This window comes from Condylura cristata, unplaced genomic scaffold (genome assembly GCF_000260355.1).
Source record: "Condylura cristata isolate star-nosed mole 26May11 unplaced genomic scaffold, ConCri1.0 scaffold00004, whole genome shotgun sequence".
Taxonomy (NCBI): domain Eukaryota; kingdom Metazoa; phylum Chordata; class Mammalia; order Eulipotyphla; family Talpidae; genus Condylura; species Condylura cristata.
This window is the reverse complement of record NW_004567105.1, coordinates 20,109,315-20,134,072: the sequence shown is the minus strand read 5'-3', so window position 1 is coordinate 20,134,072 and position 24,758 is coordinate 20,109,315. Positions and strand designations below refer to the sequence as shown.

Here is a 24,758-nt window from a genome sequence, read left to right as displayed (position 1 = left end):
GCAAACCTAGCTTCTTTTGGATTTACTAATTTCTAGTTGTTCCTCTATCTTTGTCCTCTTCTGTCTCTTCTTAGTTTAAGGTTTATCATCTCCTTCCTTCCTGACTACTAGTTTACCCCTATCTAAACCTTTTTCCTAAATCTCAAAAGTAAAATCAGGATTGGTTACTGCCATCAATTACTAGGTCCTTTAAAGTTTTCATTTATACAAGAATAATATATGTATACATTCCACAGAAAACCTTTCTTATATTTTTCTTCATTGATTCTTCAGCATTTTGCATATAATAGATATATACTTAGAATCTATACTTCAAGAAAAATCTCTTGACTAGCCTTTTTAGAGCCTTTCCTCCATTAGTAGGTGAAGTTTTGGAAGGAAACAGATCTGTGTAAAAATGGAAATACAGGATGTTTCCTGTCAGTCTCTATCCAGACCACTTTTCAACTCAGCTCTTTTCTTACATTATTCTCAAATCTATCTAATCAAGATATTTTGTAGGCACAGTTTTCGTGTTTATTTGTTGCAATGGTAAAAACAAAATGGTTATATATTTATGTTTTTGAAAGTGTGTAGAAAGAGAACTATCTGAGGCCAGACTAAGGTTGATTACTCCACAGACTGGAACTACATCCTATAAAATGCTTTTAAGTATTTCTAAGAAGCTTGCTGCCCCTCACCCCAACCCTGGCCCCATACCTTGGCATAAATATTGAAAAAGAGGCTACCAATAACTCCAAGATGAATGCAAATATACACAGGGTGTCCCAAAATGAATGAGTCTAACAAACTCGGAAATATAAATGCCAGAAATTTACAAAACATTGCTTGAAAAGTTAATTAAATTTGAAGAATTTAAGATGTTTTGTTTCTGGACTCTGCAGATGACATTTTTTTAATTAAATAAAAATACATTATTCTTCATACTCAATTCTAAAGAATTGCACAAGAAATGGAAAGTTTTCAAATGGTGTCTCATATTTGTAAGCATTACGCTCCTAGAATTATTAAAGCTTTCAAAATTTCACTAAGACTTTCTGGATACCTGATGTTATTAATACACAGCTCTTCCTTTGTCAAGTTCTTTTCTCCAATATGATACTATAATTTTTGTTTTCCTGGTAGGAACATGTTTATTTTTCATTCTGAGTATAGCTCATCTCAGCAAATAGATTTCATAGCTGCCAATTAAAAGACACTGTTCACAACTGCCCTGCATAATAAACTAATCTATGTCGCTTTTCACAACACATCACAATACATTTCTTCTGGAATTCTTCTAATATGCCTAGCACTAAACTGTAACCCTGGAACTTCATTGAACTTGTTTACTCTTTATCTGTTATCATCCCTGAAGGGTCTGCTTAAAGCCTAGGTTAAAAAAAGAAAAGGGAAGGTTTCTTCTGTAAAGAATAGAGCAAAACAAAGATCAAACACACAGTTTTACTTCTCAATCTGTGCAATCTAACTTAGCTTACAATTAAAGAATGATTTTAATTGTCAAACTTTTCAATTTTATTAAATGTTTGTGGCAATGCATCGAATGAATTCCAGACCTACATAAATACACAGGCAGCTGTTTGTAATTTGCATTTTTATCAGTTTTGAGAGAGCACAATGTACTTCCTGCATCTTATTTTCTGAATTTGCATTTTATCATCTTTGCCTATCCAGTATATAGTATGAAGTACTTGAATATCTCATTCTTTGAATTTTCATTTTTGATTGTAAATCAGTTGACGTCTGGCACTTTTCTCTTTTCTCAATTTTCTCTTCTCTCAACCTCCAGGTTTACTTGCTCCCATTTCTTCTTGGCTCTAATAAAACACGAAAAATATTTCAATTATTTTTCAGCATTCTTCAAGTAACCAGCATTTTACATTTCTTTTGCTCACTACTTACTATAAATCTAAAGACAAAACAACACTGTGCTTATTGTGTTCATTTATAAATTTTCAAAATGTCAAACTAATTCCACTTCTTTCCAAAGCTTATTGTGCTTTGAATTTGGGTATAAGGGTATAAAATAAGTCCCTACAGAAGGCTGTAGAAGGAGCACCCAGAATAAAGAGAATGGGACAGACTCCCTGGGTCATTCTTGCTCTCTCCCTGTCAGAGAGGACATGAGGCCTCAAGGGAAGGCTGACAGTGAAAATGACATCTCTAATTGCTGTCAGTTCCTTCTCTCTTTCTCACATTTTTCTCTGCTATTGCATTAGCCTCATATTCAATAGCATTGTCCTATAAGACTCTGCCCCATTTATAATTCTTCAACCTTTGCTCTCACATATTCCTTAGAGGAAAAAAGTGATGGGAGCTTGTATTTTCTGCTTTTCTTTTTTAATTATAGATAATTATTTATTTTTGTGAAGAAGAACTGCAGTATAGGCCAGAAATGTGGGGGATGAGAGGATTCACCAGAGACAGAGTGGGGAACAGAACAGGCGGATTTACTGAATACACTGCTGAAGGAGCAGTGAAAGGGTCAGGAGGAATCTGAAGCACTATATGTGTTAGCTCCCTGGCTGAAGATCAAACTCAGGCCATAGAGGTGATAGCTCTGAGACTTATACCCTAGACTACCAGGGAGGCCCTGCTGTCTCTTCTTTCTGGCAGTCCATCTGTCCACTGGTAGGTAGAAGCTTAAATTCATTCTCTGTGTCAGAGCAGGAGGTACAGGGAAAGAAACATAAGCTAATGCTTCTTTGCTTATTCTGGTGATGACAATCAGGAAAGATAAGCATGTAGAGGTCACAAATTTCCCAGTCAGAAGTTCGAGTACATAAGAAAACTAACTTTATGACACTATGACTCTATTCAAATATTGACTCTAAGCCCCCATTCTGCTTGATGTGGAATTAATATGGTTCTTTGGAATATTCCAACTTGGACTATTCCAATAGTCCAATTCAAGGATTTCTTCATTATTATACACTTAACTTATTTCAAATATGATTTAAAATTATTTCTCAAGCTTTTTTTCTACCCCTTCACATCCTGTTGCTGAGATTAGTGTTCAGAACAGAGGAGCATGGTTTCTGTCACACAGCTAGGAAGAGAATATCATTTCAACAATCCTGGGTCTCAACAATGCCTGGGTCATGAGGTGGTGAAGTGGATGGCCCAGATAAGTGGTCTGAGGTATTTCATACTTCAGTTTGCATCCTGAACACCTGGAAATCTTGTTAAAATGCAGATTCTGATTCAGCAACTCTGACATGGGAACGTCACATTCACAACAAGCTTGCTAGTGGACATCAAACCATACTTCAAGGACAGAAAGTTTGATCAGTGGCTGATGACTTGATAGCTAACTCCCTTGCACAGCAATCTGCTCAGACTGAGTTGAGTCTTTCTGATGTTCTCTCTCCAGTCAATAGAAGCCTACGTGTCTAGACCGAATTATCCTCTCTCCTAGGAACTCACTGGAAATTTACACGAATATGTAATACCCTCCAAAGCAACCTAAGAGCTGAGAATTCTCTAGAAGCTATTTATTTCCTGCACTCAACTTGGATGAGGGCTTGCAAAATTCTATCCAAAGTACTCCCCTAGATTGCACCTAGTAAGGATAAATCAAATCTCTGTGTTGGGCCTCATCAAATTCTAGGAGAATTCTACCCCTGGGGCTTGGCACAGCTGGGGGTAGGGGCAGAAGAAAAGGCGATTAACATTTAGTGGCTCCACAATGTATCTGGTATCACACTTGCTGCTTTTCTCTCTACCTTCCTTCTCCTCAATCACCAGATGTAGAGAAAGAAGCAGCTTGGCAGCAGCCATCCCCTCCCTCTCTTATCCCCTTTCCTGTAGCATATACCGAGAGTGCATTTTTCACACTCTGAAGTCACTCTTCTCTTCCCAAATTCTTCTCTGTTTTTATTCAACTATCTAGGGTGGAAGGACCGGAAGTTTCTGGGATAAAAGAAGAGCTATGTCCCAAATCCACCAATTATCAACCCTCCCAACAAGAAACCATGAGGAAAAAAGATACTCCCCCACTATTTCTAGTTTTCATGAGGAAAAAAGATGCTCCCCCACTATTTCTAGTTTTATCCAGGATTTTTATTGACTTCATCTCCTTACCCTACTCCACCCAAAATAAAAAACAGTGATTTGAGAAAATTCATACATGCTTCAGAGAAATTTAGTTGTAGAATCTATTTTAGGTCAAACAGAATCCATCTTGCCTCTAACTTTTGAAAATCTGACTCAGCAATCTGGTAACAAAGCAGATCATCTGCTGATCTTAACAGCACAACACACCTGCACACTTGAACCTTCTACCTGGAGGCTTGCCCAACAAACAAACAGACAGAGGGAATTAAAGAGCCAATCCAAAAAATTGCCCAACATATGACTTAAGGTCAGATCATTTCTCTTCTGGATCCCTGAAACTCCCCTTTGCCCTGACGCTGGGGGTCTATAAATTAGACTCTGCTTTGGTCCTGAGCCTGGATCGTGATTCCCATTTTTGCATAAATACTTTTTTTTTTTACTATATTTTAGCCTGATTACTTCTCTACTGACATAGTTATTTAAGTAGTACTGTAACACTAATCTCCTACAGCACAAAAGATGGGCAATAAAGACTAAGGACATAATATATAGAGACAGGTTTGTGTGCTGAATCCCAGTGCAGTCAAAAAGGTTTAGAGAAATAATTACTTTAGAAATTTTGTTTCTATCAGGAAACAGTTTCTAGTCGGGATGAGTTCTGGTTCATTCTGGGATACTCATTGTATAAGAGCTTGTAGATTTCAAGTCATACTGAAAGTTCTAGATACTGATTTAGGTAGATATTCCTTATCTGAAACTATTTTCCGAAAAATTCAGCTTTCTGAGAGGTAACAGAAACCACCTTTTCGTATGTGGTTTTCCAAATCAAATGAGCCAGTTCCAGAATAAGCTGGAAAAAAAAACACGAACTTATTCAGGAGAAGAACAACCTGAGAAGAAATATAAAAAGAAACAAAACCAGAGTCATTCTGAATATGGGTTAAAAATAAACAAAGTCAGGAAGCTGTTGAGGGCCAGGCCCCAGACACTTTCAGGCACTTTGGCATGTTCTGGCAGGCCCAGATGCAGCCAAGAAGAAAATTAAACTAATTCCAGCACACCAAGGACCATCCAAGACTGAAATTCGACCAAATGACTGCTGGATAGACTTCCCACAATCAGAACAGCACTCACTGAAAACTCATTTGCATACAGCTCACCTGAGTAGGAACTTGGTGAGTACTACTTGGTTAACTGAGTAGTAAATCCACCTTTAGCGTATGTGTAAGGATTTCCCACCCCAGGGAACTCCACCACATCGCTAGGCTGCCAAATAGCTGTTTGCATGTGCTGCCAGTCTCTACCCTGGAGAGTTTCCACAATCCCCAGGCCTTCCCAGAGCACCGAGCACAGCCTGGACTCCAAGTCTCCTGGCCTAGAAACTTCATTTTAGGTTCCCTGTCAGTCTGCACCAGTCAATTTTTATCCACATAGGGCTTTGATATTATTGTGTGTCAAAATATACCTTTATAGTACAACAGAGGCTGCATCTTAGCATACAATATATTTGCTACACTGGTAGCTAAGGAGAGAAATATAGCAAATGATTTCTGATATCATAAAAATAAGCAAAGGAGAACGCAATAAAGCAAAACAAAATAACTAGCTAGTAGAAAGATAACTGAACTCCAAGTAATGAAGTGTTCATATATATCATGAAAATGTTGTTATATTTTCTAAATAATATTGCTTGAGTTTAAAAACTATCACGCATTTTCAAAAGTGTATGATACATTAAAATCACTAGAGTAAATATTTACCTGTATATATCTTCTCAGTTTTTGAATATGTTTTTGAAAAAGGAATCCTTTTTCGCCAGGCTGAACCATTATACGATGTTGACATATATTTATCTGAGGATTAAATGAATACAGTAGTTAAATATTTTATAATCTTAAAACCATATTCCCAGACTGTTTCAGAGTTATAAACATCTCACAGGTGAAGCTATGCTTAGTAATTCATTTTGCAATTTCAAAGCTGAAGCATCAGAGGTATAAGTAAGTTTGTTAATATCATTCAAGTTTTCAATAAACATGGTTGCACATCTATTCATTGGCTATCAGTTTTTCAAATAAGATTCTCTTTGAAGTTGAACTGCAGGAGTGCATGATATTTAAACCAGATCAAAATATCTCATTGCCTTACTTTACCTTAATTTACATACAAATCTGCTATTAGTTGGAGAGGTTACTTTTAAAAGAAAGCAAAGCAAAGCAAACCTAGGAGGACAGACCTCCTTTCCTTTCCTTGAAGTGACTCCCCTAAAGGCAGTGGTTGCTCTATCACAATGAAATTGCTGTCTCAGGAAACCAAAAGTGTTTGTCCTGTCTTGTTCCTTAAATCTCTCTTTTCTTGGACAGGTCTATATCTGAACTCTAATCTAGCAAAGGTGTACTTGTGTATTCAAGTATTACTGTGCACCTGTGATTTCTTAAACCATGACCTATAATAATAGTTCCTATTTGTTTTTTCCCTGTGTTGACATGTGCTGTAAATATGCAAAAACAGGGCCTCCCTGGTGGCACAGGAGTTAAGTCACAGCATTGTGAAGCAATCTGCAGCCATTGCAGTAGCATGCGTTTGATCTTCAGCCAGGGAGGTGACACACATGGCACAACAGACCTCTCCTATCTCACCCGTTGCTCCCCTCAGCAGTTTATTTCAATAGATCCACCTGCTGTGTTACTGACTCTATCTGTGATAAATCCTCTCACTTCTCCACTCTCTGCTACCCTTACCCCCAACTCTTGTATGAATAATTAAATAAATCTTTAAAAAAATGGAAAAACGGTAGTGAGCACAAGGGTGACCACCTTCACACACATCCAGACTATGACACCAAACTGTTGCTGTGGGCACTGTGCTCTTTACAGTCATCCACTCACAAAATAAGGAAATAGTAGTAATAAATAAGGTGGGAAATCTATTTCTCCGAAGGTATTCCTAATCCCATATACGCATCCATACATCATTCTAAAACAAAAAGTAAAAAAACAATTAAATGAAGCTAGTTTGTATTACAAGTGTAGAAAAGGTAAACTAAGAAAGACAGAGAAGTTTTATTCTGTCTTTAATTCTCCCAACTAGACTGTCAACATAGGAAACAGAAACATGAAGTTATAAGGAACTCAGTGACATTCTGTTAAGTTGGAAAACAAACCCAACTTTTTAAAAGAGTAAAATTCATTTGAGACAGACAGAAAAAGTGATTCGGTTCCCTCCTGTTCTATGGTCTTCTCCATCCTGACATGTGCTATGACTTTGCTTATTGCATGATGAAATGATTTAGAAGCAATCTGTGCTTAGTGGGAGAGAGGAGAGGTTGCCAAAGATATTGCAGTTAGTCCCCAAGCAAACCCCCTTTAGAAAGTAATCATGAAGGCCTAAAGAAAAGCCACAGCACTCGCTGGAAAGTGATAATTGAACAATGCAGTTAGTGGAACAAGAAAATGTCAACCATTTGAAAACAATCCTCGCCAGTGAAATAAAGCTATCCATTGGGAACAAAGTGCAGTGCTCTGAGACAAAACTTTAGGAAGGTTCACTGTTAAGTCAGCTGCACCCAACTTGAACTTTAAATCATGGGCACTCCTACACCCTTTGACTAGTTTTCTATGAGGGTGTGATAGTGGTGGCCTGGGAAAAAAAGGGGGGGGGGGTGCATAGCAATGAAGATTAACTGCACCATCAAGAAATTCAATGGCGGGCCCTCCCTGGTGGTATGAAGCTATTTGCAGCCACTGCAGCACAAGTTCCACCCCCAGTCAGGGAGGTGAACCACATGGCGCAGTGGACCTCTCCTGTGGACCACCCACCACTCCCCTCAGCAGTGCATTTCAGTACATCTGCCTGTTCTGTTCCCCACTCTGTATCTGCTGAATCCTCTCCCCCCACCACCCCCCATACCTCTGACCCAGTACCCCAGTATTTGTGTGCATAAATAAATAAGTTTAAAAGAAAATAATGTTCTATGAAAATAAAACCTTCAGACATGAGTAAGCCATGTAACTAAAGAGTCTTACCTGGACAGAGGTTGAGTTTGGGTTCCTTGTTAACATCCACTTTACTGTAGGGCCCGTTTGTGGGCCTGTTACGGGGTGGTGTGTTCAATGTTGCTGTCCTGACAGCCTCTCTCTGAACGTGGATATAGGGGGCATTCTCAGCATTTCTGCTTTTATTATTTCGATGGTAACTCATTTTATTTTTGGGATTAGGGGCCTGTACTGTTGTTGTAAGAGAAAGGAAGAGGTGATGGATAAGATAAATTGGTTTCATACCCATCCATAATATCTTGCATTTAAAGTATTTGATAGCACAATGGAAGAGCTAAATTTATAGGAACTGGGTTGACATCTAAAATCATACATTGCAGAAGCATTTTTTTTTCAGTTAGAAAATATTTGACATTTAATCTCTTTTCAAATTACAATTTAAGAGTAGCAAATATATAGTCTCTTTACCTCTCCGCATTCCTGGACCAGGAAAGTTCTTTGACTCATCGTAAATCCATTTTCTTTTTTTCACACCTTTAAAATGAGGCTTTCTCACTGGCTGGACATCATTCACTTAGAGAAGATACAAGTTTTTAGAGTTATAGAGATGCTTTCATCTGAAAATTACTGTAGGTGATAATTACATATCTGTGCACTCACATGTCAAGCAAGATAAAAAAAATAATAATAAATGCACCACCCTAATACTTTACTTTCTAGAACAAAGGGAGATTTATTTTTAAGTGACAATAATAAAACTATCTTGGAAGTTGATTGATGAGAAAACTTTCAATATGAAGTTTTCCTCAAAGAAAAATGCTTTTCTCCAGAGGAAATGTGGATTCTATTAAAAGAACATAAAATTACATTCCAAATATAATTCTAAATCACATTATAATGTTATTTTAAATGGTTTCAGAATTGCTATTTTGAATATAAATCTTTTTGTACTTTTTTATCCAAAACTTCTTAAGAAGTTGGATTAAAAACTGCTTTTTAGTGAAAATTATTCTTTTAAAAGAGCTCAAAAACTGTGTATACAGATAGTTTGGTGAAACAGAACTGAATGATTATAATTTGGAAGTGCTAAGCACTAAATTATTCACATTTTACTGGTATCATTTCCTATCAAAATTGTTTTATGTAGGATCAATTTTCCAGGAATTTCCTAAAATACATTTCTCCAGAGAATCTTAAAACGATTTACTAGAGCGGCACTCTGTTTTCTTTCTATGCAGAGATTCTGAAGATTTGCAAGTAACTACTGCACAGAGAAAATGAACAACAGCAGCATTGTGGAGATTACATTAGTGTTCTTTCTATAAGTGGAAAAATCTGTCTTTGCCCGAGCACTCAAACAAAATGTATGTTTAAATCCTCCAGTGAAACTATGATTCACCACCCCCTCCGAAGTATCCTGTTCCATCTCTACTCTCAAAGCTCTAACTCCTAAAATTTGGAAACCATATTTAACAAGTGCCACTAACCTGAGCTTCTTGGGGGCAAACCATTATGGTTCCCTTCAGTGCCTAGCTGGGATCCAATAATACTATAGAGGTTCAATAAATGAAATAAAGGAAAGAAGAAAGTTGGGAAGGAAACAGAGAGGAAGATCCATGAGTCTTAATTGTATCAAGAGAAGTAGCTCAGAGAACTGAATGGCAAAGAGAAGTTAAAAAAAAAAATCCAAAACATGATGGAAAAAAACCTTGTCAATGTATTCCACTAAGAATTAAATTTAAAATGTTACGAATCTTCCAAGAAGGTAGTATGTTAGTAATTTTAAAACCTAAATTAAACTAGTGGGACAGTATTAATTTTAATTTACTAAGACCTATATTACAATTGACTTGTCAGAGTTAATAGAAGAATATTATGTATTTATTCGTAATCCTGAATAATTTTCAAACCATCTTATTTTTCCTTCTCTTTAAAATTGCTACTTCAAATAAGCAAAACAAATCTATGATAAAACAAACATATCTAAGGCCAAAAGTTGATAGAACTGATGTCTCACTTGAAGAAGGGTCCTCTCTGCACTTCATACTGATATTCTCAGTCGCATTTAATACATGCGGAGTAGATAATAGTCGGGTAGTTAGGGAACGCTTTGGATGAGGACTGTCCTTGTTATCTTTTAAAGCAAATTAAGAAAATAAAATATCAGTATTCGTAAGAAGTGTTTCAGTGGCTATTTCACTTTTCAAATATCCTATAATGAGCACACCTCCTATATGCAGATATATTACTTTTTAGAATGCATCATTGAAATTACCTAATTACCATACAGCATTCCCCAAATTTGTCACTAACAAAACACTAATACTCCAGACGTACAATCAGTATTGTCAATGTTTTAATTATGTCTCTGTGGCAATATTTTTAATACTACTACACAAAAGAGTTAAAAGGCTAGCAATTTCACATCAAATGTGCTCATTTAAATTGAATTAAATTAAATTATTTTTAATTTGTCAACTGATACTTTTATTCTATGCTTTGGGACAAAGATATTCCAATCATACCTTCCATGGTGAGGGAAATATTCTAAATCTGTGCTGTCAGAAATGATAACCACTAGTCACATGGATGTTGAGTACTTGTGATATTAATACTGCAGTGGAGGAAATAATTTTCTAATTTTATTTAACTTAAATTAAAAGCCCACATGTGGGTATTGGCTACTATTCTAGTTAGTAAGAGTGGTTTTGATGGATTGGGCCAAACTTTCCCATTTCTGATGGAGAGAGGACATTCAAATAAGAATAATCTGAACATAAATACTTTTTGCTATTCTTGAGAACCTTTATTTAATGGTGGGGAGAATGACAGATGAAACTGGTGAACTTCTAGGTGGAGACTATGTGAAGTCCTTTAGAGACAGTCCAGCTCTTTCTTTTGTGTGTGGTGGACAGAGCAGCCCTGTCAGCTATCAGCTGGGGGAATTCTAAGCTTGACAATGGTATTACAAAGTTATAGCAGGTATATTTTATTATCAGATCTCTTGATAATTCACAGACTACAGTTAGTGATAATTATAAGTATAGAAATCATGGAAGTCAGGAAAAGTCATACTCTACAGGCTTCACAAAACATTTTTTAAAAATTCAATAATACTGAACATGTGAAGACAGAAAAAGAAACTGAAAAGGTCTTGGTCTTACCATTTCAGAGAGCCAATAATTTTAGACCTGACAAGAGTCTTAGTCCAACAGGCTATTTTTCAGATAAGGAAATTAAAAGTTAAAGAAATAGTTTTTTGCTGAAATAATTAGGTAGATCCAAATAGGAATCTTAGGGTCCTTGATTGTGAATGAATACAATGTTGTTTACTACCTTGTCTTTTGTATTGTTTTTTACAACAATCAAGCTTATCTTTTTAACATCTCTAATCCAAATTACAGATGGGTCAAAATTATAAAATTGTTCATTACCTTTAGTGTTTGAACATTTTGACATGATGGTTCCGTTCTCTTCATTTAAAGCTTCATTTTCATCGACTCCAAGAAATATGATCCTCTGTGGAACATAACAATCACCTCCTATGACAATACCTTACTGTCAGTGACAATATTTCAGAGAGTTGAACACAACTCTTTTTTTCAATACAAGAATACCTTCTACACAATTGCTTTGGTCCACTCTTTCTTAAACTCTTCTCAATGATACCATACCCTAGTGATACATATTATGTTTAGATTAACACATTTACATTTTTATGTATTTGAATATGCTGTGTGTAGACTTACATATAAAGAACTTAAAGTGCTCATAGTCAGACTACACAATTTTCCTTTAAATTAAAATATTCCAATTATAATTTTAATTTCTGATAACCTACTTATAAATGCAGGAGTCTTTATTTGTTTATTTTGCTCCACTACATATGATGCTCTGATTCTTAATGAAATGAGGAGCATTACAATACCTGGAAAATCAACAATTTTGACTAGGCATGACAGATAGCCAGCTTACCAAATTATGGAAAAAATTAGCATTCTGTTAGTTAGCTGGCTAAGTCGTTTATTACTCTATCAATATTACTGGACAGATCATTGAAAGTATAATGACATGCTCACATTTTCTAAGCCCAAACTTAGGAAATATTTTACTTAGTAACACAACACAGAAATTTTACCTTGTACATGAAAACACCAGTTTATCAGTGATTGAAAATAACCTTTATTGACAAAAAGGATAGTATAATTTAATACTATTTCACTGAAAAGTAAAATTAAAAATGGTCAGGGTAGGTGGCTATAGTTACACTAGTAATACAGACAATGTAAACTCCTTTGGGAGAAACCACCAATTCTCTCTATTTATAGACAACATTTACTGCTTCAAGGCAACTACAGACAGCTAGTCTAAACCTTCTGAAGCCAAAAGAGAAAGGAGAGAAAAAAATCAAGTTATGTTGTGTGAAAAAAGAGTAGACAGAAAGTAATAGTTGAAAATGGGTGAAACAAGGAGAGCAGTATGTACCCACACACTCTCAACCTCCTCCTATTCCTCACACACAATCTTCTGGCCAGAAAATAATGACTTTAAAAATTTTTGGATTTTCTGCCAAATACTAAAAATGCTTACTCTCACAAGCATTGTTTAACCTATAATAATTAAGATGTGATGTGTTGACGTAAGTTACACATTTACAATTATGTACACACTCAAAAGCAACATTAAGTGCACCCTTTGCTTCTTCCTCTGTGATAGTATAAGATAGTATATACTTGAAAACTGAGTTCATTATAGCCCAGAGTAAAACGCACACATGTGCATACACACCAGATTTCTCAAAAATCTGGAAAATGGAGTATTTTGCACACTGAGCACCAATTCCCACTGGTTGATAAAAAATAATGAAACAAAATTAATTATGAGAAAATTCAGACTCATTCATTATATGGTGATATATTCAGGGTCAAAAGGTAATAAATGAAATCACCTCCATTTTCAAAAGCAGCAATATCAGTCCTTGGCTTCCTATCCAATGATGCTTTTATCTCACCTTGTCTTTCAAATAGACTAAATTTTGTTGGAACTGTAAGACCATCCCCTAGAAATGAAAAACAAATAAACAAAACACCAAACTAGCACACTGGGACCATTATAAGCTTATGGTAGAGCTTATGCTGATAGAAAAAAAGTCTAAAAGTCAATGCAAATATTTTTGCACAGTGAATGATGAACAATGAATTTGTAAATACATGAATTTTCCAGAAAATTTTATAATTATCAGAAAAGCAGCAAGTACATTTATTTTCCTAGTTGGATACTTTATCAAATGGTAATGTAAAAAAATTAGGCTAACACTAATTTTTCACTAGATATTTAGTTATTTGATATGTTTTTCACATAGTAAATTTTATAACATTAGCTTTCTTTTTATCTGTTCACCAAGAACAAACTGAGTAAACATTCTTAGGGTTTACTGTAGACTACATATTGTTAACAACACTGTGATAATTAAATAACTTTCTTCATTGGACTGAATGGACTGAATTAGATTCTGAAGCAGGAAATAAAATACTCATTTTCCTAAAAAATGATAAAAAATGACACAGTTGGTGAAATCTGTAAAAATAAAAGTCTACAAATAATACTGTATCAGTGGCAGTTTCTTTATTTTGATATTTACATCACAGTTACATAAGAGCAAAGGCACATCATTTCTGCAAATTACTGTCAGTATTCAGTAACAATAATATTTATACTTGCAGAGTGAAAAATCAAATGCATACATTGCTAACATTGGGGAAAGAGTGTTCCTGAATTAATTGATATTTTTATAAAATAAAAGCTTTTGAAATGCTAACATAAAAAGAAAACGCAAACAACTGTCTCCATAATCTGCCAGTTTATATATTCAACCCTAATTTGTTTTCTGTTTCGACTTTGTTTCTCTTTAAGATAGAGCTGACAGTCTGTCCTTCCCCAGACAGCTCCCAACTATCAGCTAGGGCATGCTGATTGCTCCATCTCATGGTGTGATGCTGCCATCTACTGCCGTATGTATAAACAGTTTGCCACACATTGCAATTACAAGACCAAGTTACTACTCTATCCTGTACTTTATTTTAAATGCGTATTTTGATCCAGGAAGACTTTTCCAATTATCGTTTTTTTTTTTTTTTAAGATTTCTTTCTTTATGCATACAGAACTGGGGTACAGGCCAGAGGTGCAGGGGCAGTGAGAGGCTTCACCAGAGACACAGTGGGGAGCAGAACAGGCAGATTCACAAAGTACACTGCTGAGGGGAGCAGCGGCAGATCAGGAGAAGTCTGCAGCACCATGTGGTCACCTCTGGGGCAGGTGGGGATCAAAGTCAAAAGGAAGTGGCTTTAGCTTCTTAGCGCTGTGCTTTAACCTGCTGTGCCACCAGGGAGGCCCTCCTTCCTTTTTTTTTTTTTTTTTTTATTACAGGAAGGATTTAAATCTCCCTGACTGCTGCAAAATTTATTTTTCAGTTCATCCTAGGACAAAAACTTATATAAACTCATGGCACCCATAGATGTTCTCTGACTTTCTGATTTTATACCAAAGAAAATGTCCCTGCTCTCTTCCCTACAAGGGGAAAATGTTCCCCAGCAGCAAAATCAGATTTACCAAAGCACAAAACCCATGAAAAGCTCAGCCTTGAAATGTTCCATCTGCGTCATTCCTGAAATTGCTTGGCATCCTGAAAGCACTCATTCGATGAACAACTACATCCTTACACCAGTGGCATCATGATTTCCCTTCTACTCTAGGGCCGGGTTGTCTTTTATTTCATAAAGAAAAATATATAACTATTTCACAGGGAATTTCTTCTCATAGGCATGCAAAATTATGAAAGCAAATTATTTACAGGTTTACTGCATGGGTGTGTAATGTTACCATGTGTTTATGAAGTCTATACATTCTGCAATTCCTCTGGGGAAGCATAATTATATTAATAGCAGATTTTCATATTAAATTTAGGTCATCCCATAAAAGCACTTCCTCCTCACTCTCAATTCTCATTTATTATTCATTATTTAAGTTGAGAGTACATCTTATTAAATAATTCACAACATATTACACCAAGTATCTCTCCTACATCACCTTGAAATGCTGCCTCTCACTACTTACCTTCTTGCAATTCACTGCCATTTTCCATAGGTTTTTCTAACTCTTTTTCTGCTGTAGAGGCAATGCTTTTTGATGATGAAATATCTGGAGGAGTATGAAATCTGTAGTATCCACCTAATCTCCCAAAAGGAATGTAATGGTTAGTGTATTCATTGTATTAAATGTATTTGCAGATCCACAAATGTTTAATGTCTTACCAGATTTATAACACATCTCTTTGATGGCTCTTTTTTCTTCAATTTCTTCAGGAGTCTTTGTCCATAAACCAGAAGCATCTATAGGATATATTGTGTTTAAATTAAATTGTCCCAAAGCCAAATAATCTGAAAATTTATAAACCAGAATGAAAAATCCCAAACATTATTCTCATGAATGATTTAATTATTTTTAAAATAAATGTGCATACTAGAAAACATTGCTAATTATGCTATCTCTAGATTAGAAATAATAAGTCAAAGGAAATAAATGACTATTATGTTTCTTGAGCTAAGAAGCTGGAGGTAGAGCTTTATGTGTTAGGAAGCTATTTGCTTATTTGGAGGAGGCTGTAGGCATGGGAGATGTGACCAAAAAGAGAATTGCTTCTATATAGTCCTGAGGCCCATGAAGGACACATCCCAGGGTAAAGATAGAGTGAGAGTTTATTTTTGTGTATGTTTAGCCACACTTACTGGCATGACAGTGCTGTAGACAGGGGAATAGTGGACCGGGATGCAAACAGCCTGCATTCTAACTCTGTTTACACTTTGGCAAAGAATGCCTGGGACAGAGCTTTATAAATTGTTCACTACTCTTTGTGTCTCTATAATATCAAGGATTAAATGGGACATAGCTATAATTTGCTGGTAGAGAGATACACATATAAGTGTGTTTATAAATAATTCTTATATAAATAGAAGAGGTTATTAGTACACATACAAACAGTGGACATACACAAGTAATGCACATATTTAAACAGGAGATCTGTTTCCCTGCATTGTACAACGAAAACCTTCCAATCTAAATGAGCATAATCTTATAGACAGCTGTCCATTCATATATAATTAAGTAGATTATGATAATTTAATATACTAAAAGTTAAAACTATTTCTCACCAGAACTAATTTATATTTTACATTATAAACCAGTAGTTAAATGAATTTGTAGACTACATCATGAAGTTTTTGGATATAGGTTGTGAACATGAGAAAATATTTACTGACCATTTTGTTCTTCTCCTTCTTCCTCTTCATCCTCAAACTTAGTCTTTAAAACTAAAGGGTGGTGAATGGGTCGTGAAATATTCTCCTGAGGTTTCAGGGGTTCCTGACTCTGTGTTGGGGAAGGTATGCCTTCCTGAGTTTCTTTCTGTACTGTGATATCTATAGAAAAAAATGTAACATTTCAATCCTCTCCAAGACACATCATACATGCATGATCAATGATCAACTACTGCCCTTCTAGCTGTGTATTTTGTTAAAAGGTGTCTCTTCTTAACACATGTCTTTCACAGCAACTTGGATGGAGCTGGAAAAGATCATGCTTAGTGAGATAAGCAAGAAAGAGAAAGAAAAATACCGGATGGTTTCACTCATAGCAGGAGTATAATGGACCAGAAAAATGAACAACCATATACCAGAGACATTTTGTGGGGGTGGAGTGGGGAATGGGATCAAAAACGGGGGAGGGGGCTGGAGGAGGGGGGAGTACACTGGATTATGGTGATGGCACACTGGTGACTTGGTGATGGGAAACCCCCAGGGGATTACAATTGAGATGGAAAAAAAAATGTACAAAATGATGTAAAAATAAATAAACAAACAAAAAGTGTCTCTTCTTATATCTGGAATGGAAGAAAAAAATCAACATTTTGCCTGTAAGATGTAGAAAATATGCTAATTCACGTACTTCAGCTAGTAATAATAGTGATGATTTGTATATGACATTTTTGGTCTGAATGTAAAATTATTACAAGCACTAATGTCTTACATTAGACCAGTGGAATAAAAATAACAAATCACATTATGAGAAATTAATAAAAGCACACTCAAAATATCTAGCTTACAATGGCACAGAACATGTCAAAAAGAGGAAAATATCCAATTGTACTAGTTTTCTATAGCTGTGGGGCAATTACTCAAATTGAAGAGAATGAATCTTTCATTCCTTTATCGGCCACACTTGATCAGACTTGTCAAAGCTCTAGCTCATATTTAAATGTTCTGTAACCTGCAAAACTAAACAGCAAATTTAAAAAGTTAGTGAGTACATAGATCTTCTAGCATTACTAATTCAACTCCCTTTATGTTATCAACCAGTAGTTACCAAATATGGATCAACTAGAGAGAATACTCAACATATCTTTGGGTCTTTGCTTGCTGAACTTCTGATAGGAATCTAATTTTTTTTTTTTTTGATATCTCAGACACTTATAAAATCAGTTGAGTTTGGAAATCAGTGCCTTAAATCAATGATCATTTAGTTGGGGTACTAAGCAGTGACCCAATAGTACGTTACCATAGTATTGGGGATCAACCATGATTTGGTCACTGTTGTGGTATCATTCCAATAACTGAAAGCTATTACTCTTATTTTAGATCATCAGTTTTGACATCTGTTTTCCCCATAAAATTGGTTTGCATGAGAACAGTTCACAATAGTGTTTTCTCCACTTTACAAAATAAAGGCCTATTTCTCACTCAGCATTTGAATTGCTGTGTTTTCAGCAAGTTGTTCTTAGCAAGAGGTGGGAAATTCTTAAAAGAAGCAGTCTGTTTGCATACATTAAACTCTATTGTATACTATGGCAGAAAGAACAAGTTCCTATCTAGCTCACAGAGAAAATGCCTAGGAAATTCTTATATTTACACTCCCTTCCTCCAAAACATCAACAGAAATATGTTTTCCTAACACAATCATTTGGTTAGCAGTTATTTGTTCTTAAACTCAGAGATAATAACCAGAAGAACTAGGCCTCTTTTTTAAATACTGGTTATAGCAAAAATAAAATCTCTGGAAAGTCCAGAGCCTTCTAATATTTGGTAGCAGGTTAACATTTAAACTACCTAAGGACTAACTGGCAATTTTATATTCTCAGACAAAATATGCAAGCTGATAGTTGTGCTTAATATTTAAAGGTAGCACACAATGGCCGATCAACTAATGCAAAGTTGCTTTTACTGTCTTATTTTCGAGGAGGACAGCTGGTGACTTAGTAGCACATGGGTGCCCAACTCTCCTATTGAGTATGGACAACATGATTGGTGTCAGTTCCTAGTGCAGATGCCGGAAAGTGGCATATTTAAATACCTATGTTTTATCTTATTTTAATCTGATAAAATTATATATAAATGGCACAATACTATATATAAAATGATAGTTTTATACTTTGCTTCCAAAATTTATCATAATCCACCCTGAATTCATTGCATGTAGTTACTGAAACATTAAAAGGTGTACAACCTGATTCTTGTCTACGGTGAAAAGACTGGACATTAAATGCACTTTCCTAGAATACAGACATGTGTCTGTGCAGAGGGAAAACAGTTACCTGCTAAATTGAATAAATACTGCTCAAGATTTGATTGGGAAGAATTAGTCACTTGCAAAAAGTTAATACTATATTCTATATTAAATGCTGGGAATTCAACAAAGAACAAAGTAAAGATTACTGCTCTTCTGGATCTTTCATTCTACAAAGAAACAGATAAAAAAAAAATAGACATGGTAAACAAGTAAATTATATTGTACCTGAGAAAACATTATAAGGAATACGCCCTTTCCCCCACCCCAAAGTTAGGAAATATGCTAGAAATAGACAGGCTGACTACATTTCAAATAAATATTCACTCATTAAATGGTGATATAGGAGTAAGGTCTTAAAGAGATAAAAAGTTAGCCAAGAAGATATTGAGAGAAAAATATTTGATATAAAACACCCAGAACAGGCCCTCCCTGGTGGTGCAGCGGGTTAAAGCACAGCACTGAGAATCTAAAGCTGCTTCCTCATGAGTTCGATTCCCGCCTGCCCCGGAGGTGACCACATGGCGTGGCAGACCTCTCCTGACCCGCCCACTGCTCCCCTCAGCAGTGTACTTCCTCTATCTGCCTGTTTTGTTCCCCACTCTGTCCCTGGTGAAGCCTCTCGCCGCCCCTGAGCCTCTGGCCTGTACCCCAGTTCTGTATGAACAAATAAATAAATGTTAAAAAAAAAAAAAAAAACTCCCAGAACAGGAGCAGGCTAGCATGCTTTAGGAAAAGCGATGCAACTATTATGATAGGAGCAGAGAACAAGTTAGTTAATCTGGGGAGATAAATTCAGAGAATAAACAGGGCAACTGATCAAATAGAGTCACTTAAACTTTGGTTAAGATTCTGATTTTACTTTGAATGACATGGAAAACCACAAGAGGGCTGACATCAAATTTATTTATAGTAGTATCATTATGGTTCTTGAGTTGAATTACCAGAAATATTTTGCATGTTTGTTCCCAGTGCATGGAATTAGTTGTGACTCTTGACAGAGGGTAAAGCTTACTCCTAAATTTAGGTTAAGCCAGATGTTATCTCTGGCTTCCAGTTTTTATATCTAAAAAATGAAAATAAAATTTATTATCACAGTCCAGGCATGTGTAATGGGGGGCGGGGGAGGCCAAGAATTGTCAGTTACACAGACATTCTACCACCAGTGCTTTGCTCAGAGATTCAGCCTTCGTTTTCCTCTAGTCCGGAAAGAGGTAGTTTGAGATCATTTCACCCATAGACCAACAGGAAGGAAACTATTAGAACTAGACATAAAGAATTCTTACAAAGTTCCTCATGAAATGAAAATCCACTACATGTAAGCCAATGGGGCCAAGTTAATCACTTAAATAGGTGCAATAACTTTCATCGTGCTACGTTAGCTTTTTAGTAGTTATCTATATACATTCTCTATCCTAGTATCCATACATCCATACTTATACATGCTTGTGTTCCAGACATTGTGGGAAGCATGGACAAGAAAACTCATTATGAGTCCCATACTTGCGATGGTGACAGGCTAGTGGAGAACAGAAACAATGATTGCTGTTATGACATGTATGACAAAAGTTGAGAGTTACAGGCACCTACTTTTCATTTCTCCATTTATCCAAAACCAAAATTTCAAATCCCAAGGACTCTTTAAGCCCAAGGACTCTTTAAACCAGTTTTGGCTTAATGGGAGTACATTTTCTCTACAAGAATCACATGTTGTTCTACAAGGAAAAGTATGCAACTCAACTCATTCTCTTGCTCTCCCACCTTGCATATCCACAAGGAGTAACCTGGCTTGAGTTTATGCTGCTTCCCTGAGACAGAAGCTTCTTTTTAACTGTGAAGCTAATAATTATCTCACTTTTGGGGCCTTCCCTGGTGGCTCAATAGGTTAAAGCACAGTACTCAGAAGCTAGCAGCAGCCACTTCCGCACAAATTCGGTAATGGGCCAGGGAGGTAGCCTACATGGCAGAGCAGACCTCTCCTGTCTGGCTGGCAGCTCCCCTCAGCAGTGTACTTCATCAATTTACCTGTTCTGCTCCCCACTCTGTCCCTGGTGAATCTTCTCACCACCCCTGCAGTTCTGGCCGGTACCCCAGTTCTGTATACATAAATCTTAAAAAAGTAACTATCTCAGTTTTCAGATGAATGAAGTCCTCTTTAGGTACAAACAGTCTGAAAAAGTTTAATTTTCTCCCTTCTCATTCACTTCATCCTGTTAGCTGCTTGGTGGCATTCTAAGCTTCATCTCACAATTCTTAATAGAATCACTCTAAATCATCAGGAGCTACTAAACCACTATTCTCACTGTCATACCTTGTTTAACATGTGACTCTAGGTTGCTACATCAAAACCAAGTTATAATATGGTATGTCCATGTTATTTTAAAAAAATATACTCACTGCTACTTGGTGGCAAAAATAATCCATTGATATTTCGAGGTTTGCTGTGATAAAAGATACAACTGATCTTCACACAACCAAGAGGTTGAGTTTCCCAGAAGCATGAAATACTGCAGTTTTGCTAGACAAAGGAGGTGGGGGAAATGTAATGATCAGATGCCATATTCAACATAAACACAATGAGCTACAAAACAACATAACACAGAACAACACATAAAAACAACTGTCATGACTGGTGCACGATCATGTGTGTTCCCTGGCTCTCAGTTTTTCTAAGCTTGCTGTTTAAAAGATGCACTGGATGTTCCTAAAACACATTCCTCCATTTTTTTTCTGTGAATTTAAGTTGAGCGAAGTAGAAAATCCCTAAAATTATGTAGGAAAAGGAAGAATCATTGCTTCTCTATGTTGCGCTAAGGATATGGGTAAGTATTACTGAAGGGAGAAACTTTTAACAAACATGATGCTGCTGAGCAATTCTACCTGCATTTCCATGTGTCTAAATCTGCAAAGTGGATCTAAACATTTTCCCTCTCTCCATAAAGAGCACACAGTGTCACTGCCAAGGGCCTCTTCACAGTGTCGGAATCGGCACTGGGAACCCTAAAAGAAAGAAGCAAACAATGTAGAAATCTCAATATAGAACAATGCAGAAGTGCACAAGAACAATATTGTTCACCACCAGTAGGTTGTTAATTTAAGGAAAATGAGTAGATCAAATTAGCATTACCAAAAAAAAAAAAAAAACCACCCTACAAATAAGGCTATAGTTAACATTTTAGTGAATTAGCATCACTTTAGAGACTCATGAAATGATTAAAAAATACACATCACAAGTCTAATAATAGTCTAATTTTTATAATCAGTTGATCCTAGTTCACTAATGATGAAGACCAATGATTCTACTGATCACAGTTCAATGCCAGAAATGTCTAATTTCTCTTCCTAAAGAAAGCCAGAAAATAGACTTTTGAAACAATCAACACAATATCTAATATGTGAGATGATCACTATTAATCCTTTCTTTTTATTATGTTGCCTCACTCAGACTAAGGAGATACTGTTAAATGTTAGTATGATTGCTATTATTTTTCATAAAATCATTTAATTATTTGTTGAGAACTTCAATCAGTGTACTACTTAGGGAGACAGCATTAAAACAGACAAACCTGGCCCTCCCTGGTGGCGCAGCGGGTTAAAGCACAGCACTGAGAATCTAAAGCTGCTTCCTCGTGAGTTCGATTCCCGCTTGCCCCGGAGGTGACCACATGGTGTGGCAGACCTCTCCTGACCCGCCCGCTGCTCCCCTCAGCAGTGTACTTCGTTGATCTGCCTGTTCTGTTTCCCACTCTGTCTCTGGTGAAGCCTCTCACCGCCCCTGAGCCTCTGGACTGTACCCCAGTTCTGTAAATCTTTAAAATAAAAAACAGACAAACCTCTGCCAGACGAAACAAATTCTAGTATTTGCTATCATCCCAGGATTTAATCACAAGGGAACAAGCAGTGGAAGTTGGATCTAACTCTCTACAGAGTGGGACTTCCTTGCAGACATGACACTTTAAATTTGACATGTCTTTCATCAGGTTCATTCTGGTATGAATATGAAATTCCAAACATTGAGTGTCTACATATTTTTGGTTTCATAATCTCACAGAATATTTTTCCCATTTCACTTTATACGTTTTAATTCACATTTGAAAATTTGTGTATATCACTTCTTTTTCTTTCTCTATAACAAATACTTGATATTACTCAGTCTTTTGACAAAGGAGATTCAGCAATTAGGTTGATGCATTTTAGACAGGAAAACAATTCAATGTATTAAACTAAGTTTGATAATGACCTGAATTTAATTATTTGAATGCATGTGCTGGAATCAGATAAACCAAACAGTATGATGTATTATACAATATTTCCTTATTAGGAGCTTGATATCTCAAGAATCCATCATCATATATACACAAGTGCCTATATTTAGGCACTTTTTAGGAAGATTAAAAAGCCATAGGCATAAAACTGACATATTTAAGCATACTTTTAAAACAATTATAATATTAAATTATTCCAAATTTCCTCAAAGAAATTCAATGTATCAAAGATAAATGATAAGCTTTTGCTTTAAATTTTAAATACATCAACTATATTGTTGGAAAATAGTAACTTGATAGCAATGCAACTTATTGCCATATTTTTCTTCATTCTACTAAAAAGCTTAAGCATGTGAAGTACCATAAATTCTACAATATTTACCTTAATGCATGTGGAATTAAAAAAGAAATAGCAGTCATTCCCAACTTCTGCCATTTTCAACTCTCTTGATGCTAATCCAATGTTTTTTTATTATAAAAATTGCAGGAATGCAAATAAATAAGAACTATCAGTGTGTAAGGGGGAAAAAGAATTTCTTTTCCACAGTCTTTCAGGCTATCAGTAGTATTCCTTTAAAACTGAACTCCTGTTGACAGTATATTACACAATAGATAATTCTTAAACAAATTTAAATTAGAAGATACCTTCTCTAGCTTTGCAGAAATGTTGAAAGTGGTTGCTAGTAAGCACACAAACTCAAACTTCCAGAATTTTCCTCATTGTTACCTAATCCATTGTTTGCTCATCATAAATGACCTCACATGTAACTGTAGGCTAGCTTCCCTGAGTGAATACTGTATAGTATTTTCTACTTAGTTCTAGTAAAATAACAAAAAACGGCTAGAAAAAAATTTCAATGTCTGACTAAGTATGGAACATAAACTAATTCATAATTTCATAATTCAAAAGCACTAAGTATATCACAAAGTTATCTCTAAAATTTTTATTTCTACATACAGTTTGTAAATAAAATTGAAAATTTCCAACAGGGACATTTAATAGTATATTCTAAGATAGCAAACTTATTTAAATATGTACTTACTCATATTCACTGACTTGGAAAAAATATTGTTCAGATGTTGACATTTTAATAGGTATCTGACAATAAATCGAACTACCTATTCATTTTATTGCTCCCATCCATTTTTCATCCATTATTAGGGCAGAAAGATTACAAAGTGCTTGCACATTTTGAGAATGTCTTGATAGCAGAGTGAAGTATTATCCCAGAGTAAGTTGTTTCATCAGAGGTTATGGAGGTCTTCATCTTAGAATCTTTGCTCAAAGAACCAGAGCCTACCAGAAATCAACAGAAAAACAATAGGTAGCTTAGAGATACCATAGAGATTATGCATTGCTCTAGATTAAAACATTTTAAATTACAATGTGCTTTTAATTGGAAATTTAAAAGATCAAGACATAGATTCCCATTTTGGTTAAGTAAAACAGACTGTTAGTGTAAGTATAAATGCTTTAGGATAAAAATCTAGGCAATTAAGACTACATTTTAGAAAAGAACTGTTTATAAATTATAAATAAGATAAAATAATACAGATTTGGAAGTAAACAAAGTAGTAGAGAATAAAGATTTGGCTAAATTCTTGAAAATATTAGCAAAGATAAAGAGATATATCTAATAGTTTGATTTTTATTTTGTAGTATCTTCCAAGTCTAGAATAATAGAGTCATCTTAATCATATGGGGTATGAGAGAAACACCCCTAAGAAATACTTTTAAGTAGTTAATAGGTTCTAGATAATTTCCTCTCTACTGATGAACTTTTAGCTGCAATGGCAGGTACAATTATCAAACAACCAATAGAGCAT

General features: G+C 35.6%; 1 protein-coding gene across 1 annotated transcript; it reads right to left on the bottom strand.

Annotated features, from left to right (window-relative positions):
- Positions 1-1,791: 1,791 nt before the first annotated feature.
- Positions 1,792-23,624, bottom strand: LOC101622241 (chromosome unknown open reading frame, human C12orf50). Its single transcript, XM_004675837.1, has 13 exons — positions 23,577-23,624; positions 21,547-21,666; positions 21,064-21,184; positions 16,368-16,526; positions 15,363-15,440; positions 15,166-15,279; positions 13,000-13,110; positions 11,486-11,593; positions 10,069-10,185; positions 8,520-8,624; positions 8,082-8,282; positions 5,817-5,909; positions 1,792-1,817 (listed from the first exon to the last, which is right to left on the bottom strand). The coding sequence occupies exons 2-13, from the start codon at positions 21,556-21,558 to the stop codon at positions 1,792-1,794; spliced, it is 1,245 nt and encodes a 414-aa protein (XP_004675894.1). The 5' UTR covers positions 21,559-21,666; positions 23,577-23,624.
- Between the last annotated feature and the right edge of the window lie 1,134 nt (positions 23,625-24,758).